At 42.5% G+C, this 21,931-nt stretch overlaps 1 protein-coding gene across 1 annotated transcript; it reads left to right on the top strand.

The window, feature by feature from the left end:
- The first annotated feature begins 1,143 nt into the window (after positions 1-1,143).
- LOC311601710 (Y-box-binding protein 1-like) lies at positions 1,144-2,558 on the top strand. The gene has a single exon (XM_084789406.1). It carries the CDS (start codon positions 1,346-1,348, stop codon positions 2,315-2,317), a length of 972 nt encoding a protein of 323 aa, XP_084645532.1. The 5' UTR covers positions 1,144-1,345; the 3' UTR covers positions 2,318-2,558.
- The last annotated feature ends 19,373 nt before the right edge of the window (positions 2,559-21,931 follow it).

The following is a 21,931-nucleotide window of genomic DNA, read 5'->3' as shown; positions in this document are numbered from 1 at the left end:
ATCTCAGTGAGTTCTAGGCCAGGTTGGTCTACAAAGTGCGTCCAGGACAGCAAAGGCTACACAGAGAAACCTTGTCTTGAAAAACCAAAAAAAAAAAAAAAAAAAAAAAAAACCAAAGAAAAAGAAAGAAAGAAAGAAAGACTGACTGGCATCCTGAGAGCCCCTGCTATAGGCACATCTTCCTGATACTCCATAGGAATACATTTATTGAACAGGAACACCCCTTCTTCCTCATATGTTAGTGTACAGATCTGATGATAAATTTAAGAATGCTGTACTTAGTGTGGTCTGTCCCTTTGTGTTTTCTTGTAAGCTGAGCACTGAGAGAATGCAGAATTTAAATTGTAACTTTGCCAATACGTCTATCTAGAGGCCTGCTGCCATTTTTGTCTTCTATGAAACTTTTGCTAAGGAAGACAGGATTGCAATTTTGTCTGACAGATTGAGATGGCATGGTGTATTCTTGGGAATCAAAATGCTCATGTAGTGAGGGGTTTTTAGTTGGTGAATATTCACGATGTGGGGGAAAGCATGGTACATGCTGTATAATCTCAATTACCCAAGTGTATGTACAAGTTGCAGAATCTGGAAGGACACACCAGCTGAGCTGCTTGTGACTGGGTGACCTAGTTCTTTGATTCTTGTGTTTTGTTTCCTGTAATTCACATATTAAAAAATAAAAGATTCTTTAAAAGCTTAAAAAGTTATTTATTTTTATTTATATGCATGATGCTTTATGTGCATGTATGTCTGTGTGAGAGTGTCAGATGACAGAGTTACAGACAGTTGTGAGCTGCCATGTAGGTGCTGGGAATTGAACCCAGTTCTGGAAAAGCAGAACCTAATTAATTTGTCAATGCAAATCTTTATTCTCTAGTTATCTTAGATATCCTAGATGCACAACCATATTTTCTACAAGTAGTATGAGATGGTATTGTTTCTTCCCTCCCAAGTGGTGGAATTAAAGGTGTGCCCCACCACGGCCTGACAAAGGAGAGCCCTAATAGTATTAATAGCAAGGACAGCAGGCACCCTCACCTTGTTCACGACATGAATGGAAATGACTCTAGAACTTCATCTGAATTCTATTTAGAACTTTCGTCCGTATCCAGGACCTTTATGTCTGTATTTGTGAGACTCTTCTCATCTTACCTTCATTTCCTTCTGTGAGAGTCGGAGTTGCCACATCAAGTTGCCATTATCGAGTTAGTTCGATTGGTAGTGGGAGCCAAGAGCGAGCCCCAGAGAGCCCTGAGGGCCCCACGGCCCCTGTCGGCCTGGTCATCATCACGTCCAGGAGGAGCCTTGGCCTAGGCTGCCTGGCCCAGTCACCACCACCTTAGCTATGAGAAGAAAGGCCAAGGCACAGCAGCCGCTGCCCGCCGCCCTCACCGCCGCCCTCAGTGCAGCAGCCACCAAGCCCAGCTCCCAGGGGAGCGGCACAGACAGTGGAGGCACAGAGGGCCCCACATCAGAGGCGCCCGCCCGCCAGGACAAGAAGAAGGTCATCCAGACCAAGGTTTTGGGAACAGTAAAATGGTTCAATCTAAGGGATGGATACGGTTTCATCACAAGGAATGACACCGGGGAAGACCTATTTGTGCACCATAGGGCCATAAAGAAGAGCCACCCCAGGAAGTCCTTTCACGGTGTAGGAGATGGAGAGACCGTAGAGTTTGATATCGTTGAAGGAGGAAAGGGCCCGGAGGCAGCAAATGTTACAGGCCCTGGTGGAATCGCTGTTCAAGGCAGTAAATACTCGGCAGACCGGAACACACGCTGTGCAGATAAAAGGGGTCCTCCATGTCATCACCAGCAAAACTGCCAGAACAGCCAGAGTAAGGAAAAGAGTGAGGGAGCGGAAAGATCCACTGAAGACCAGGCCCCACAGCGCTGGCCATTTCCTCAGCGAGGGTTCGCACCTTTCACTATGAGGAGACGCTGTGGACGCCGACCACAGTATTCCAGCCGCCCTGGGCAAGGGAAAGCGATGGAGGGTGCTGGCAAGCAGGGTGCACGAGAGCAAGGCCGACCGGTGAGACCGAATATGTATCAGGCCTTCAGACCAAGATCCCGCAGGGGCCCTCCTCGCCAAAGACAGCCTAGCGAGGACCACAAGGAAAAGGACAAGGAACATCAAGGAGCCTCTGTGACCCAAGGTCAGCAGCCACCTCAAGGTTGGCGTGGCAGCAACTTCACTTACAGATGCAGATACCAGGAGATCCGTAAACCACCAGATGGCAAAGAGACAAAGGCAGCAGATCCACCAGCTGAGAGTCTGCAGGCTCCCCAGGCTGAGCAGGGCGGGGCTGACTAAATGCAGACTGACCATCTCTACCATCAACCGATTTGGTCATCCAACAAGGAAAAATGAAAATGATTTTCTAGCCATAAAAAAAGAACAATAATTAGACCTGAAGACCTTAAAAGTGCTTGCTTTTTCCCCATTGACCAGATACTCTAGAACTATCTGCATCGTCTATGCAGCATCGGGTTATTATTTCTCATAACGATGCCCCTTTTTTGTAATGACAATCACGCATTTTTTAAAGGCCTGTTTTTTCTCAATACAACTTTAGTGATGTTTAAATTGTTAAATATCTTGTCAAGTTCAGATTTTTAAGAACTTTAATTTGTAATACATTTTACAACTTTATTTTTAAAAAGTCAATGCACTGCTAGCACGTGTTAATAAAGGTCTTAATATATATATAAAGTTGTTGTTCTCTGTTATTTGAAACAAATTCTGAGAAATCATGCTAGAACTCCAAGACACACTCTGCTTACTCCCAGAGGCAGAGAGAGAGAGAGAGAGAGAGAGAGAGAGAGAGACAGAGAGAGACAGAGAGAGAGAGAGAGACAGAGAGAGAGAGAGAGAGAGAGAGAGAGACAGAGAGACAGAGAGACAGAGAGAGAGGAGAGTGACGGAGGGAAGGAGGGAGCAAGGGAGGGGAGGAGGAAGGGAGGGAGGGAACAAGAGAGTGAAGGAGAGAGGGAGGGCGAGGGAGAGAGAGAGAACATCCTGAGGGTCTTACTGTGTTTTCCAGGCTAAACTCAGTTCCTGAGCTGAAGCAATCGCCCAGCCTCAGCCATGTGATTTCTGGGATAATACAAGTGCACCACCACTCCTGCTTGAGACCACTGTCTTCTTTCTTTGGTTGTGTAAGGCAGGCTTCTGTGATACAGCTCTGCCTGTCTTTGAGCCCCTGACTTTCCTGCTTCTACCTCCTGGGTGCTGGGATTACAGACATGTGCAGGATCATGCCTGGTTCTGAGACCATCACATCTATTGTCTTTTAAAAAAATCTTTATTATTACTATAATGTGTTCACATTGCATCCTGGTTGTAACAGGCCCCCCTACCCCCTGCTCTTATCTTACTGTTCTCACCCTCCCTCCCCTTTCCATTTTTAAAAATTTTTTATTAATTTATTCTTATTACATCTTAATGGTTATCCCATCCCTTGTATCCTCCCATTCTTCCCTCCCTCCCATTTTCCCCTTATTCCCTTCCCCTATGACTGTTCCTAAGGCGGATTTTCTCCCCCTGTATATGCTCATAGGGTATCAAGTCTCTTCTTGGTAACCTGCTGTCCTTCCTCTGAGTGCCACCAGGTCTCCCCCTCCGGGGGACATGGTCAAATATGAGGCACCAGAGTTCATGTGAACGTCATACCCCACTCTCCACTCAACTGTGGAGAATGTTCTGACCATTCGCTAGATCTGGGTAGGGGTTTGAAGTTTACGGCCTGTATTGTCCTTGGTTGGTGCCTTAGTTTGAGCAGGACCCCTGGGCCCAAATCTGCCTATCATAATGTTCTTCTTGTAGGTTTCTAGGACCCTCTGGATCCTTCTACTTTGCTATTCTCCCATGCTTCTCTCATCTAGAGTCCCAATAGGATGTCCTCCCCCTGTCCCAGTTTCCTGGTAAGTGAAGGCTTTCGTGGGACATGCCCCTTGGGCTAGTATGCAGATATAAGTGAGTATATATTGTTTGAGTCTTTCTGCTTCTGGGTTAACTCACTCACTATGATCATTTCTAGCTCCATCCATTTGTCCACAGATTTCAGAAATTCCTTGCTTTTAATAGCTGAGTAGTATTCCATAGTGTAAATGTACCACAGTTTCTTTATCCATTCTTCTACTGAGGGACACTTAGGCTGTTTCCAGGTTCTGGCTATTATGAATAAGGCTGCCTTTTCCATTTTATTCCTCTCCATTTTATTCCACCTGACCTATGACAGGTGGGGTCCTCTTCCCCCATTGTCTGATCACAGCCAATCAGGTCTCATCTGGATAGCTTTCATCCCCTTGCTCTGTGTTTGACAGGACCCCTCCCCTAAGGGGCAGTGATAAAATCAAAGACACCCGAGTTCTTCTCAGAGGAAGTCCTACACGCACCTACCCACCACGTGGAAAATGAGCTGTGCATTGGCTACATGTGATCAGGGGGTCAAGGTCCTCTGTCTGCAATGTCCTTGGTTGGTGCCTCAGTTTGTGCAGGCCCCTCTGTGTGCAGATCAGCCAGCCTCGGAAATCTCCTTGTGGAGCTCTGGACAGCTCTTGCCACCCCACCCCATGCCTTTCCTTCCACCAACTCTTGTATACAATTCACAGCTGATCGCCCAGTGTCTGGCTGCACGTCCCAGTATCTCTCCCTATCCCCCACTAGGAGCAACCTCTCAGAGGACATCTCTGTTGGGGCAATATCCACTTATAAGCAAGCATATACCATGTGTATCTTCCTGGGTCTGGGTTACCTCTCTTAGGACGATCATTACTTGCTCCGTCCATTTACCTACATATTTCCAGATTTCCTTGTTTTTGATAGCTGAATAGTATTCCACTGTGTAAATGTTCCAGAGTTTCTTTATCCATTCTTCAGTTCAGGGACATCTAGGTTGTGTCCAGATTCTGGCTATTACAAATAAAGATGCTATGAACATAGTTGATCAAATGTCTTTGTTGTTTGGTGGAGCATCTTTCTGGTATATGCCCAGGACTTGTATAGCTGGGTCTTGAGGTAGAGCTATTCCCAATTTTCTGAGCTCCAGGTTGATTTCCAAAGTGGTTGTACAAGTTTGCACTCCCACCAGAAATGGAGGAGTGTTCCCCTTTCTCCACATCCTTACCAGCATGTGCTGTCACCTGAGTTTTTGATCTTAGCCTTTCGAATAAGTGTAAGGTAGAATCTCAGAGTTGTTTTGATTCACATTTCCCTGGTGTCTAGGAATGTTGAACATTTCCTTAAGTGTTTCTCAGTCATTCTATATTTCTCTGTTGAGAATTCTCTGAGCTCTGTACCCCATTTTTTAATTGGGTTATTTGGTTTTGTGGTGTTTAATTTCTTGAATTCTTTATATATTTTGGATATTAGCCCTTTGTCGGATGTAGGGTTGGTGAAGATCTTTTCCCAGTCTGTAGGCTGTCATTTTGTTCTATTGACAGTGTCCTTTGGTTTATAGAAGCTTTTAAGTTTCACAAGGTTTCATTTATTAATTGTTGATCTTAGAGCCTGAGCTGTTGGTGTTCTGTTCAGAAAGTTATGCACTGTGCCAATGAGTTCAAGGCCTTCCTCACTTTTTCTTCTAACAGATTTAGTGTGTCTGGCTTTATGTTGAGGTCTTTAATCCATTTCGAGTGTAGTTTATTGCAGAGTGATAAATATGCATCTATTTGCAATTGTTCCACATGTAGCCATCCAATTAGACCAGCACCATTTGTTGAAGATGCATTTGCTCAACTATGTTCATAGCAGCCTTATTCATAATAGCCAGAATCTGGAAACAACGTACGTGTTGCTCTACTGAAAAATGGGGGGGGGGGGAACCTGTAGTACACTTACACAGTGGGACATGAGGGCCTTGTCTGTCAGAGGTATAGGGAGGAAAACAGGGTGGAAGAGGGAGAGAGGTGGGGAATGGGAAGATACAAGTGAGGGGATAACAATCAAGATGTAATCTGATTAAGCTATAATACATTGTTTAAAAGAATGAGGTGGTTGGAAGAGCAAAGGTAAAACTAAAAGGATATAGAGAAATTTCCTCTTGGTTGTGGTAGCAGTGGTGGTTATAGATATTAGTACCTTCTGGAAAATGCCATATAATCACAAGGACATTCAAAGATGGCATGTGGGTGCTGAAAGTGATAAAACCTAAGTGAGTTATATAACCTAGTTGGTTAGTTTATTGTGTCAACTGATTTTCCTCAAGCTGAAGGGAAGATCCTGTGGTCGTGGGATAGAGAGGTCTGTGGAGGGGCACAGACCTCTGTTGATGTTTGAGAGTCAAGTGGGATAGAGATAGTTCTTCCACATGGACAGAAAAGCTGCAAACTCGATAAGCTGGTGTGACAGGGAAGAAGCTAGGCTGAGGCGATGTTCACAGGAAGCCTGAGCAGACAGGAAATCCACAGTCTGTAAACAGGAAGGAACAAGTCCTCCAGTTGTTCAGTCTCCTCTCTACTGAGCCCCTGTGGGAGAGAACCTGAAAGGGAGTCAGTCAACAAGGCAGACATTCTGGCCCGCAGTGTGCTATTGCTAGTATACCAAAACACGGTAGAGGAGCATGGGTTGAGGGCTGAGACAGTAACTTATTAACTGGCAAAACCTAGTTAGGTTAGAGGTACTTAACTATCCCAAATCTCCTAACCACCCGTTTGCCATCTTAAACAGTATTTGTCCATTCCTCTTGCATATGGAGTGAACTTGCGTATGGCAAGTTCTTACCTGTGGAACACTGAAGTAGCCGAGCTACCAGGACCTCAATGGAGTTGTAAATCTCTAGACACTGTTTTGACCTCCTCATGAAAGGGGGGCACACCATTCATAGTTGCCATGAAACTGCCAAGGAAAAGTTTAAATGTGCCAGCAAAGACCTTAACAGGCGATTATCAAGACTGAATCCAGAATCCAGGCATGATAGTTCATACCTATAAGCCCAGTTCTTAGGATATGAAGAGAGAAGGATCACAATTCAAGGTCATCCTTGACTATAAGCAAATTTTAGGTCAGCCTGGGACACATGAGACTTTGTCTTTTATACACACACACACACACACATAATCTCTCATCCCAGTCAGTACCACTATCATCAATAAAACAGAAAAAATGCTATTTTACATGAAATTTTGTCTCCAAACATCCCCCCCCCAAAAAAAGTAGTAGGAGAGGGAAAGGGAGAAGAGGGAAAAGTGAGGAGAGGAGAAGTCTCTCCTCTGAGTCAAAGCTGGTGACACAGGCTTGTATTCCCAGCTACTCAAGATGCTGAGGTAGGAGTTCAAGGCCTCACTGGCCTACAGAGTAAATCTAGAGGCAGACCACATAAGTCAATGGTACTTTGTCTCAAAATGAAAAGGAAAGGCTGGGGGAGACTGTGTGTTTGTGTAGCTCAGTGACAGAGATGCTTTGGGTTCAATCTCCAGTAACACACACATGCGCGGGCGTTCAAACTCTATTCTGAAATACACGTCACTTTTTATATAAGAAGAAATATTCCTTTTTACCTTTTGAACTTTCAGATCATTTAGCTGAGGAAAATGGATGTTCTTAAGTGTTTTAGGGACTTTATTCATGCATTCAAAATTGGAACATATCACTGTTAATACTTCTGGCTTAATGTTGCAGCTATATTCTAATAGCACACCATTAAAGTTATTAAGAAAATCTGTGTCATTTTATGTAAAATATACTGGGTGGGGAGTAGAATTTGATGAACTCTAAAGTTTCTCCCTTCACCTCAATGATCCATCTTCACACTTATTAAAATTATATGATAACACAAATTTGAAATTCAACCATTGAATTCAGCTCCTTTATTTGACAAAGGAATAAAAGGTGAGAGTTTGCTAAGTGAATGGCCTTAAGCAATAATTTCACACAAATCTGTATTCAAATTTCTCCCAAATATGGGTTATATTCAAGAACATGCAGGAAGAAAGATTTTTTTCTGGTTTAGTCAAAGAGAAAATGTCACGTAAATTATTCTGTCCTGGGCCAGGGAAATGGATTAGCAAATGGAACCGTTTGCTATGCACACCTCGCAAGCCTGTAAGTCTGTGTTTGGATTCTCAGTGTCCACACAGAAAGACAAGATGTGGTAGCAAACATCTGTAATCACAGCCTTCCTGGAGGAATGTGGACTGCAGGGTCTGGAGAATAGGCTTGAAGGCCACTGACCAGCTAGCCTAAGTACTCTGTGTGACAGAACCAAGAGAACTTGCCGTGAATGCAAAATGGAAGGAGAGACATACCCCACACTACTACCATGGCAAGCACACATTCACACATACACATGGGCATGTGATACACACAAAACAAATAAAATAGCAAAATACACCATCCTTTGAGGGGGAAGGCTGGAATCCTTCCATCCAAGTCATAAGATTTAATTAAATTCTCTTTTTGTCTGGGAATAGTGGGACATGATTGTTCTTACTCCCAGAACTTAGGAGGCGGGTGAGGAGGCAAGTTACACAGGAGTGCAAGCTTATCTTCAGCTATATAGTAAGTTTATGGCTAGCCTAGGTTACAAGAGACTGTCACAAAAGGAAACCAAACCAAACCAAGACAAATAAGAAAAAAAATAGAGCTAAATTCTTTTATGGAATGCTTACATCTAAATTGGTTTAGCCTTTAATTTTTGAAAACTCTTGACAAAGCTGGTTAAATATATTTTTAGAAAAAGGTACCAAGTAAACTCTTCCAAAGATCATGTCACATGTTAGCTAATGACAACCCCTGACACTTTTAAGGATACTCTGCTATGCTTACAGACAGGAGCCTAGCACAGTTGTGCTCTGAGAGGCTCCACCCGGCATCAGCTTGAAACAGATGCTGAGACTCACAGCCAAACACTGGGTGACACGCAGGAGGGCTAGTGGAAAAGTGGGGAGAACAAAAGGACCTGGAGGTTTCAGGAGTGTCACAAGGAGACCAACAGAACCAACCAACCAGGGCGCAGAGGGGCTTGTGGAGACTGAAGCATCAACCAAGGACCAGGCATAGAATGGACCTAGGTTTTCTATATAGATGTAGCAGATGGGCAGCTCAGGCTTCATGTGGGTCCTCTAGTAAGGGGAGCGGGGGCTGTCTCTAACATGGGCTCTCTTGCCTGCTATTTGATCACTTCCCACTGGCAGGACTGTTTTGCCAGGCCACAGGGGAAGAGGATGTGTTCAGTCCTAATGAGACTTGATGAGCTGGGATGGATGGGTGGGTGAGGGATCTGCTTTTATGAGGAATAGGGGAGGAGGGATGTGAAAAGGAGGGACTGAGGGTAGGACCAGGAGAAGAGGAGAGAGGGGGCTACGATCAGGCTGTAAAGTGAATAGATAGACTAATTAATCTAATTTTTTAAAAGTGTTAGCTAATGAGGCCAAGGACAAAGCAGGAAGGAATAGTAGCAACAAGCTGGTGGAGTGACAAGAAGGCACTCTGCAACATCAGAATGGACTTTCCCGGGAGGGCAGATGTCTAGTAGACTTGTAGAGACACCTCAGAGAGGAATTTGAATACTTCCTTCTCTTTCTCTCCCTCTTTGTCAAGTTTTTCTGAGAGCTAAAAACAGTGGTGACTGACAAAAATCTAGGGAGGTGAGTGGAAAGTCTTTGATCGGGTATTAATACAAGCCTTGGGAGGGGGGGTCCAATCTAGTTAGTGGGTATGAAGAGCAGCAGGCTTACACATCGTGCGTGTGCTCCCTCAATTCATCCCTCTCCACACTTCCTCCTTCTTTTCTGCCTGTCTGTCCCCGCCCCCTCCCCCACCCCATGCAGGTACATACTTATGGCCCTCCTCTAGAACTCAGAACACTGGTCTAAGCAAGTACAGTTCTTTACAACAGCTCATTCGCCTCTCTCTCTCTCTCTCTCTCTCTCTCTCTCTCTCTCTCTCTCTCTCTCTCTCACACACACACACACACACACACACACACACACACACACTCTGTCCTCTCTGTCTCTTTCTCTGTCTCTCTCTGTCTCTGTCTCTCTCTGAAATGTCCCTACAGAATTAGTTATTACCTATTTATCTGACATAGTCTTCCCTTTCAGGGTACCAACTTTAGCTCTCTGTCTTCCAGAACCAAAGTTTACAAGACTGGTTCTAAAGTACATACAATGAAATAGTTTTTATTAGAATTCTGTATTGGTAGAAGTAGAAACATTTTCAGGAAAGTGAAAATATTTACCTACTAGACTTTTAAGAAGCTTTCAAATCACTCAAAAGTCAATGTAGGTTAAGACCCACAGAGACTAAACTACTAGGATCAGAATTCATCTGCCAGTCTCCTTCTGAACTCCTCCCATCAGTAGCTTTCTTCTATCCTTGGAACATTCACCAACAGTCACTCACATTTTCCAAAAGGATACAAATAGGTTTCCAAGGCCTTTGTTCAAAACACTGAAGTAATTCACATTGCACTTTGGCACGATTCCTGTTCAACCACTGTGGAGTGATTAAAGATCTCAGAGCTGTGGTTTCTTCATTTAAAGGCAGTCCTTTCTTAAGATGGGTTGTAAATCCAGGGTAGAGTACTTGCCTAGCATGTGATTGGCCCTGGGTCCCACCCCCAGCACCACAGGAAACACCCTTTCTCTTCTCTGTACCGAACACACATTTCTTGCATTCTGTGAGCACCTAGCATTTATTACTGAATAAGAAATAGGCTGAATAGGTTGGGGGTGATCTTTTTTCTCAGGGTATCTACATTTTACTAATAGTAGCTCAGTAACACAGCTACAGCATATTTGCGAGCTTTCACCAAGTCCTCCCACCAGCTTTGTGTGGTACCCAGGTACCTCTATCTTGCAAATGAGGAAATGGTCTGAGAGACCGGATCACCATTAGAGAACCTGTCAGTGATAGAACCTGGCTCAGAAAATGCATCTTAGTTTTAGCCAGTAGTCTTTTCCAGGGATGAGCATTGTTCTGAATCCATAATCCCTTTTTTTCTACCATTTTGAGAGAAAGAGAGATGACAATTTCAGCCTTAACTTGAGCATAAAAATCAAAACCATCACCTTAGTTCATTATGTCCATGCTTACCACACTGCCTCAACTGTGGGATACCCTACCAATCCTCTATCATTCAGCTGAAGACTTTTTCTAGGGCTTTCCTGACAAAATTCAAAGCACAGGATTGCCTCCAACTAAACACCTTCAGCACCTAAGAAGCCAGAGCCTTTCACTACACTTAATTTTGCTTGTGGGGATAAAGTTTTATCCACTAGCTTATGTGGGAAAAATATGGCATAACAATCCATGAGAGGTTTAACCAAATTGTCAGATGTTTGGTGAGTATGGAGCTTACTCAAATGCTTGGTTCAATTACTTCTACTGTAGATTTCATTTGGCAAAACGATGAAAAATGTGCTTTTCAGACCTGCCTCAATCACTCTGGAGAACATTACAAGGAGAAAATATCCCAGGTACGCATCATAGACGAGGAGGTGGCAAGGATGAAAGAACTAATGTGTGGACATGAGTGCTGTGACACGGTGTAGCTGGTGTACTCATGAACTCAGAATGGCCATGGCTACCCAAGATCGCAAGATCAAACTTACACAAGATCAAACCAGGTAAAAGTATGCAATTGATGGAGGAGGTGCTTTCCAGGCCCAACCCCTCACCATGGAGCTGTTGGCAGTTGGTTGCTGTTGGGGAAGGAAGAATCATTCTGTTTTGAAGGTATTGTCACTGGTAGGTTTTCCATCCTCAAGTGGATGTCCCAACACCCATGCACATATATAGGCAGTACTATTTAGACTCAGTTAGCAAACAAACACGAAAATATAAAGCTAGGAGAGAGATATTTGGGAGGAAGTTGGAGGGGGGAGGTGTCATTGTATGAAGGTCTCAAGAATTAAAATATCAGAATAAAAAAAAAATTAGGTCTAGATCAAATATCATCTTCTTGTACCCAAGACGATGAGAGAAAAAAAATCTCAAAATAGATCAATTTGCGACCACTGAGAACCATATAGCCCTTTAGGATATTAGGGGAATGGAAGCCCCTAAGCCAGAATTTGAGGATCTTTGCAGCACCTCTAGGTTAACCACGCTTCCATCAGTGATCATGTCTCAGATTTTGGGAGGAAAGAAAAAAAAAAAGATAGCACCACAGCATCCTGAAGTCCTTGGTCTAAGAAAAGGAAACAACAGCAGCAGCATTTTCTTTTTCATTTCAACATATGATGAGATGACTTAGAAAAATGAGACTCAGTTTGAAGTACTACGCTATCTATTCCTGCTTGGCTTGACTACCTTAAAACAAATGGCTTCAAGGAACAGAGTGCTTTTCAGTTGCACGACTACAGAGTTATATGGTTAACTAACCTTTGGGGTAAAACTCCTCCCGTAGGTGGACTAGCCAATCACATAGTCTGCTTGACTACAGGTGATCTTTTTGAACTCATATATACTCAGATATACTTCCCATAGCTGCATCAGCCTAAAGTTTTCAGAAATGACTCAGGCACAACAAATACTTTTCAAATGTCTATTTCTCAGACACCGTGCTGTTTGCTTAGAGATAAAGAGATGCTAACCAGTTGAAATTGCTGTGCATTTATAAGAGTTTCTTACTATGCAATATGTTCTGTTAGGAATTTTTGATGCATCATCCCATTCTGTTCTTTCTAATAGGAAGGTGTTCTTAGTCCTACATGAAAGCTGAGCGAAAGAAGCCACAAAATGGTTAAATAACACCAATAAGGTTACATAGCTAGTACACCAGACAGGTCAGAATCCCAAGTATTGTCTGATTTTAAATTTCATAATCTTAACCATTAACTACTGTATATTTTTTCTCATATGGTAATGAACTTAAGAGACTTATGTAGAGCAGTAGACATATACACAGAGGTGTTTTCAAACTACAATACTAATCAGGTACAGACATTCCTAAGGTGCTTTGAGAAAATATAGACATGATATTGGGAAGGAAGCACTATGGCATATGAATTAGGGGGATACACACCGTGAGACTGAGACAGGAGGACTCCTTGTATCCAAAGGTTCTAAATCAGCCTGGGAAACAGTGAAGAACCCTATCTTAAGAACAAACAAAACAGTATGTGCATGTAGACTCCAACGTCATGTGGCCCGTGTTTGCAGTGTGGATTTGCTACTTAAATGTTGTATGAACATTTTCTACTTGTAACTTACTTGAACATGAGTGATTTAGAACTCTACTGTCTCTGCTTCCTCGTCTGAAAAGATGGATAACAACAGAACCAAAGCTGTAGGATGATGAGGATTCCTGGCACAGTGTCAGCACTAGACAAGTGATTAATAAAGAAGCTTAACCCTGAGAGATTACAGGAAAGGCTTTCTGAAAATGTTCATGCCAGAGCTGAGTCACAGAAGATGAGTAAGTGGGGCCAGTGAAGAAAAATGGGAAAGGTACTCCAGGCAAGGGCAGAGCATATGGCCCCACAAGTAATACAATAGCACCATTAGTAGACGCTAAGCACAGCAGTTTGATAATCCTTGACTACAGTGTAAAGTGCTAAGAGGCAGGAGGCAGTCTGAGAAGTCTTATACATCACTATCAATGATTTAGATTTTATTTCATAGGCAACAAAGACCTGTGGGAGACAAGGGGTTTAATGCATGAAACAATGTAGACAAATACACATGATAGGATGGGTGTGTTAGATGGTCCTTAATTTACCAAATAGATAACACAGATGGTAAAAGACACACACACACACACACACACACACACACACACACACACTTCCATACATGCACATGTAAGCATAAACATGCTAATGTCCTAGAGGAAGCTACTATCTAAGGTGCCCTAAGAAGCATACAGCTCAGCAGTACTTTGGTCATCTCTGAAAGGGCTCAGGTATGACTCATACCTCCAGCATCTACCTAAATCTACATATACCTAAGAGGGTGCACTCATTAGCATTCAGGGGTCTTTTTTGTTTTTGTTTTGTTTTGTTTTGTTTTGTTGAGACAGGGTTTCTCTGTGTAACATTGACTGTCCTGGACTCACTTTGTAGACCGGGCTGGCCTCGAACTCACAGTGATCTGCCTGCCTCTGTCTCCCAAGTGCTGGGATTAAAGGCGTGCACCACCATGCCCAGCATTCATTTGGATTGATGCAATAAATAGTACTCGAAATATAGACATTCTGTCTACCCTCATATGAATGAGACCTAAAGAAGTCGTAATCCCAAAGTTGTATACAGACTGAGGAACCCGTATAGTTCCACATTCTGACATAGGAAGCGTCTTTTATCTGAACTGACTAGACATTTAGTTACACCACTGCTATTGGAGAATGCTCACACACACTTCAGAAAGCTTTCCTGCCTAATGGAGTTCACAAATGCAAATTTGTTGGGCTATGTTTAACTGCTGACAAGGTATGACTGATTATAGAGAGGCCATGGGGGTGGAGATTAAACCCAACAGCTACGCCCCCCTCCCTGGTTACAGGAGGACCCCTGATATTAATTTTATAATGTGAAAGGCTTAGATCAATTTGCAACATGATGGAAGGAAGATATAGTAACGGTGTAAGAAGACAATTTAGGAGGAAGTTGCAGTACTTGCTTTAATCACTAAATCATAAAATACTAAAAACAAACAAACAAACAAAAAACCCAAAAGATGGTAAGAGAGAAAGACATGCAAAAGCTGGACATTTAGCTTAGTGGCACAACACTGTCCTAGCATTGTTCTGGGGTCAATTCCCAGAATAACACACACACACTATCAAAATGCCAATAATAGATCCTTGTTTATCTATAATTAAAGTATAAATGGCTGAAATCCCCAAACAAAGATTTGTGAGTATCTGAAGCATTTTTAAAAATTCAATATGCATAAAGAATAAAAAAATAAAACCAAACTTGAAATAATGTGCTGTGTACAGACTCACTTTAGATAAGGACATATTACATGCCAGTAACTCATTTGTAGCTATAGTTATTGAGAAAATAAGTCAGATGGTAAGGCTAGGGTAATGGCTCAGTGGTTAAAGTGCTTGTCACACCACTGTGAGACCAGTGTTTTGATCCCCAGAACCCACAGATATGGCACATGGGTGTAGCAGCTTTACCTGTAATTTCAATGTTCAGAAACAGAGACAGGGGATCCTTGGAGCAAGCTGCCTAATCACACTAACTGTGCCAATGTCCTCTGTGTTCACCTGGGAACCTCCGAAGACTCTCAATGTCAACTTCAGGCCTTTGCATGCCTGCATATGCGCACACACACACACACACACACACACACACACACACACACACACACGGAAAAAAGTCAGAGGCTGCAAGTAGCTAAAAGGGTAAATTCAACAGAAAAATACAGCGATTAAAAATATTTATCTGCCCAGTGTCAGAGCACTAAATATGTGTGTGAGCAACATGTGTTATGGGAGACTGACAAGTAAGTAACAGTAGTAGACTTCAATATATTCCTTTCAATAAATAATAGGACATCCATACAGAGAAGTAATAAGGAAACAGTTAGCAAGAGTATACATGAAATGAGCTTAACAGACACATGCTGAATTTCCCCATCCAACCACAGCAGGATGTGCATCCTTCTCAAGAATCCATGGAAAGTTCTTCAGTACAGATTGCATACCAGGTCATAAACGAAGTCTTAACAAATCTAAGAAGACTGAAATCACTAAAGTGCCTTCTTAGACCACGATGGAAAGAAACTAAATGCCAACAGCAGAAAAAGAGGGGGATTTTTCTTTTTTCTTTCTTTTTTCAGAAAATAGAGAAATAGCTCATTCTTGAACAATCGTTGGGTAAAAGAAATTTAAAGAGAATTTTTAAAAATATCTTGAGGGGTCAGGGCCTCAAGTTCAGATCCCTAGCAGCCAAATAAAAGGCAGGTGTGGTTATGTGCACTAGGGACCATCGTATCCGAGGAGCAGAGACAGGTGCATCTCCGGCGCTCACCTGCTAGCCAGCGCAGCCAGCTCGTGAGTGCCGAGATAAATGAAAGACCTTGTCTCAAATAAGGGAGAAAGTTACAGCGTAAGAGATCTATGACCTATCTCTGGCATCCACGCATGAATATATAAGCATATATACCCTCCATGCAAAACCTAGGCGATGTACCAAGAGTAATACTATTAGAGAAGCTCGGACTGGTAAACAGCTACATCAATAAAAGAAGAAAGATCTCGATTAAACAGGCCGGCACTGCAACTTGCAGAATTAAAAAATAAAATAAAATAAGAACAAAGCAAATCCTAAGTCATCAAAGGGAGGGCCTACGAAAGAGTCGTACTGAAATAAATGAAGTTGAGCACATTGTATTCAGAATAGAGACTAGAAAAACAATAGGAACAACCAAGAAAGCTGATAGTTATTTTCCTAAAAAGAAAATCAACAAACCCTTAGCAAAACTAAGGGGAAAACATCACAAATCAGAAGTATTGAAGCCATTATATTAGACGACAAAATAAAACAGATTATGCAAGGACTATTATGAACAACTACATGCTGACACATTGAGAAACCTTGAAGACACAGATGAGTTGATGGGCAGACTCACAATTGACTAAGCTTGAATGAGAACGAAACAGAACGCTTCAGCAGACCAGTAACAAACAAAGCAAATCACTAAGCAAGATGCTTCTGACATTGAAGAGCCCAGAAGTAGATGGCTTCACGGTGGAGAGCAGCAAAACAGTCAAACAACTAATCCCATTTTTTCCTCAACTCAAAAAAAAATACAGGGAGCAGACATTCTCAAAGCCTATTTTGCAGGGCTAACAGCAGAGTAATTCCAAGGCCAGAAACCACACAAGAAGATGCAGAGCAATAGTTGTGTTGAACAAAAGGATGTTTAAAAAAAACTGTCAATAAAATAACAAACCAAATTCACCAGCACATTAAAAGGATCAAATAACTCAGGCCAGTGGGGTTTGCCCTAAGATGCAAGGATGTTTAAACATAGAAAGTAAATATATCAGTATGACATATTGTATTAAAAAGAATAGAAGGGACTGGAGAGATGGCTCAGCCATTAAAGGCTAGGCTCACAACCAAAAATATAAAACGAATGGAAGGCAATAACCTCACCGGTATCTCAATAGGTACAGAAAAGGAACTTGAAAAGAGTCAATATCCTTTAAGGAAGAAAACTTCTTCTCAGCAAAATCAGTATAGAAGGAGCTTCACATGACAATGGCCATATGTCAAAACACATCAAGAACATCACAGCAAATGAGGACAAACTGACAACCCTCCCCCTAAGATGTGGAGCACAGGAGGAGTGCTCACTCCTGCCATGGCTACTGAGCACAGAAATGCAAGTCCTAGCCATATCGACTGGGCAAAGAAAAGTGAAAACCTTAACATGGAAAGGGAAAGATGTGTGTGTGTTTGTGTGTGTGTGTGTGTCTGTGTGTCTGTGTGTGTGTGTGTGTGTGTGTGTGTGTGTGTGTGTGCATGTGCTCACACCCCAATGGTCGATAGACCACTTGGGTACCATTTGTGAGGTCCTGTAATTTAAAAAAGGGTGAGTAAGTATAGCTATGTTTGTAGGTTTTACAATCAGTATGTATAGAACTTTAAATTCTCTGTAAAAAGAACCGGCAAGAACTTATGGTCATGTGGCATAAAATCAACATACAAAAATAAGTAAAATTTTTACACACTAACAACAACAAAAGGAAACTAAGAGACTAATACCATTTGTATTTTCAACAAAAAGAAATCAGAATTAACCAAAGAGACAAAAGGCACGAGGCATTCTAAAACACTGGTGAAATGTATTTAAATAGGTACCCTATGTTCATTGGTGGGGCAAATTAAGGCTGTTAAGATGTCCATATTAGGGCAAACAACCCACAGAGTCAATGTAATCCTTTGAAAACAACCCCAATGGCACTTCTTATGGAAATAAGGAAAAGCCAGGGAAAGAGGAGATAATCCAAAAATTGCAGAAAATTACAAAATGCACTAAGTATACGGGAGTGAGGGTCACAGGGAGAAAATATGACTGATTTCTAGATCCTCAGGCCAGGGCCTAGTTGTACAGCAGTGACACTGTGTCCTGTAAGCAAATCAACAGCTCAAATGGGGAAAACTCAAACTGCCTTGTTTTCTTTCTCCCCAACCCTGCTAACTTTAGAGGAGATGATTAAATTCTTCTATTTCTAACTTTCTACACAGTTGTCATTGAGAACTACATGTGTGGCCGGGCGATGGTGGTACACGCCTGTAATCCTAGTACTCTGGAGGCAAAGGCAGGCAGATCTCTGAGTTTGCAGACAGCCTGGTCTCCAGAGTGAGTTCTAGGACAGCCAGGGCTACACAAAGAAACCCTGTTTCAAACAAACAAACAAACAAACAAAAAGAAACAAAAATATATAGGCAAAATTTAATAAAAAGAATTGTGTCTATATATACATATATAGTGTATATATATAAATAGTGTTTGTGAGGGGCTGTACAGAGGCCCGGAGAAGTAATCAGGTACCCACATCTATCACTTTCCACCTTGTTCCTTTTAGACAAAGGGTCTCCTGAAACTAGAACCAGGTTTTTCCTGCTAGGCTGGTAACCAGTAACCCCCAGAGATCCTCCTGTCTCTGTCTCCCTCAGTGCTGGGGTTACAGGCATATGTGGGGACCATGCCCAGTATTTATGCGGGTGGGAGGGACTGAACTCTGGTCCTCATGCTTGCACAGCAAATGCTCTGAGCTGCCTTGTTCATCTCTCTAGTCCCAAGACTATTTCAATATATATAAAATAAAGGGAACTTTGCTGCTGCCTCAACTCACCGTCTCTTCTCATCAAACTTTCAGGCCCACACTGGGGCTATCAGGCTTCCCACTTTCTTCCTCACTGATAACTAACAACAACACAACATCTATGTTCCAAACATCTATTCTGAAGGTTAAAAATAATCTAAGAGGAGGAGCTGTGAATAAAAGCACATTGCCCTTTCTATGAAAAGACGGTACATGCGATGAGTAAACCTTGTCCTTTCCCGGGAAGGAGGATAAGATCATTTAGAACCATCTCTACAAGAAGAGTCTTGTGAACGAAGAGGTTTCCTAAGTGTCCATGTGGAAAACGATTGCTCTAAGTGCAGTCGGCCAAGTTATTAACTAGGTCCCTCCTATCAGATGTGGGACCATGGATCTCATGCTCAGTAACAACTTAGACTAAACTGACTATGTCATCTAGTCGGCCACATAGGCAATGTGTAGGTGTCACAAGGGGAGTCTGATCGCCACTACTGATCAACACACCCAGAGGTTTCTCCCTGGATACCTGGTTACGGTCTAGGTTTCTGTTTCAGCTGGTGCAGCTGATTCAGTCCCTTGAGCACCAGACGTGGAGAAGTCACGTTGCCTTCTGGTCCTTGTACCAGGGCTGGTAGATGCAGGCCACAATTCTGGAATCTGGGGATGTCTTGGGTGCCAGCTTTTTCAGCAGATGGTCTTACCACCATGAGATAATTAGTGTGTAACTCACAGGAGGCTGGATAAGAGTGACACCAAGTGAAATGGAAAATGAGGCCAACAAACATGGAAGGGAAGTTGCTGCTGTACTTGAAAGTGTTTGTGCCTCAACAGGAAAGGGCTGTGAATGACTAGCTCTAAATAGACATTTCTTTCCCACTCTCATTTGAGTCTCCAAAATGCCTTGCTCGCTTCCTACACGTACTTTATTTCTATTCTTTAACAAATATCACTTCCTTTATGACTACTAATTTGAAGATGCTTAGAATTCTTGTTGCTTGGCTCCCCCACTTCCTGGGCCATACCTAAGCTCCTCTGCCTGATACACCACCACCATGACCAAAGACTGTGCCCGCCTCAGTGCTGCTGCAGTCAGTCTGTTTTTGTTCTTATTTAACCATGGTCTGCTGTCATTATATGGCCTGGGGTGATAATGAAGGTAAGAAACTGTGTTTTTTATTCTTCTTTTGATGTTTTAATCATCCCTTTGAGGTACTAAGAGTCAGTTACATCGGAAGCAAAACAAGCGACCATCTGTTTTCTGAAATCGATCAGTTGAAGAAGTGTCAACTGAAACACAATCTAACAGTTGCTGGGCCCAGGCTAATTGGCAGAAAGGCGACTACCTTCTGCACGGATGGTGCTTACGGCACAAGTTGTATGCATTATGTTGGGGAAAGGCAGAAAATAATGCTAATGTAAAGGACGAAGGCCCTGGTTGTCCCCAGTCAAGAGGGGATATGTATGTAGCGTGTAAGGATTCCCTTGAACAGTTAGTTCCAGGATAAATCCTGCTACAAACTCTAAATCCCTTCCCTCCAAAAATTCTAACTGTGCACATGCATGTGTGTGTGTGTGTGTGTGTGTGTGTGTGTGTGTGTGTGTGTGTGTGTGTGATTATACATGGCACATATGTGGAGGTCAAAGGGCAACTTAAAGGTCAGCTTTCTCCTTTCACCATGCACATTCCGGGTATCAAACTCATCTCCTCCTGATGGCTTGGTGGCAAGTGCCTTCCTTTACTTAGCAATTGTGTTCCCTTTACAAGTAGGACTTCAAGGATGCCTTGCTACTGGGGAACAAAGTAAAAGGCTTTTAACACAAAAGGAAGGAAAACTAAATAAAGAAATGCTCTCTTGCAATGGAAGAGTATCCTTATCCCTAGTTTTAGCTAAATGCGGTGATTCCATAAACAGTCCTTTCTATTTAAGTGGATTTCAAGGCTTTTTCTTAGAGTGTATTTGATACATGAGTGTGTCATAGCTGTTTCTTACTTCTGTGATTTAAAGAAAAACTCGCAACATAAACTTAGGAAGGCATAAAGTTTTGGCACAAAGTTTGAGGTTATAGTCCACCATTGTGGAGAAATTACATGAGCAGATGGTCACCCTGCATCTACAGCCAAGAAGCAGAGGGCAAAGAACACTTGAGATTATCTTCTCGTTTTAATATAATTCAAGATCCTAGCCAACAGAATGATACCACCCACAGTGGGTGAGTCTTCCCACTTCAATTAGCCAAATCAAGATAATTTCCCACAGAAATGCCCAGAGACCCATCATCGCCTAGGAGATTCTAGATTTCATCAAGTTAAAAGTTGAGGTTAACTATTAAAACAAGACAAAAGCAAATGTGGCCTGTAGCTATGCAATTACATATCTGAGTCTTCTAGGGTATAACTTAGGCATACTTATGAAATTGCCCAAAATTTGTTTGCAGTGTGCTTAAATTTTGTCACTTTTTTCCTGACTGTATCCCACTTTCCTAGGACCTAGTATCTCCAGCTGACTCATAGATAAAGCCTGCTCCCCAGATCAGTCTTTGAGAACCTGAGCTGGTATTCCATTCCTTAGTCCTAAGCACCATGCCAAGACTTTTCCTTCGACTCCAATTCAAATGTACTTTCTGGTCTCCCACTGCCCAGCTCTCTGGTGGGATAGCGTCATAAACGATACACCAGCATCGTTCAAGAGATCTGGAATCACTTAGCTAAAATGTGTGAGAATGGCCAGACGTTCTTAAACAAGAGACCTTTGAGGTACTTTGAGGTACTCAGAAGGACATTTAAAAACACATTAAGGCATTGCTTTCTGAGGTGACTGTACCTGTGCCTCCGGTAGACGTGGTTCTCTAATTCGCAGGTGATTCCTTTGTCAGGAACCTCATGTGAGTACAGAAGGGCTCTGGCAGAAGCGAAAATGCTGGGCTCTATAACGACTCAGAAGTGATGTGAGAATGGTCCAGGTAGGCAGAGATCCTGCTTTTTGAGTTTATAATGCAGCAACTTTTTTTTCCCTAGAAATTACTATATCATGTCTGCCTTTTTAGTAGAAGATGAAATTAGGATACAGATTTTTAAAATGCAGATAATAGTCCTTTGACCAAATATGGTTTCCTGCACGTAAATTGCACTTGCTGCTACACCATCAAAAGCCCTGTTTAAAGAATTCATCACAGGAAAAAAGTGGGGA

Source organism: Acomys minous, assembly GCF_964271855.1.
Source record: "Acomys minous genome assembly, chromosome: 7".
Classification (NCBI taxonomy): Eukaryota; Metazoa; Chordata; class Mammalia; order Rodentia; family Muridae; genus Acomys; species Acomys minous.
This window is presented reverse-complemented; position numbering and strand designations above follow the sequence as displayed.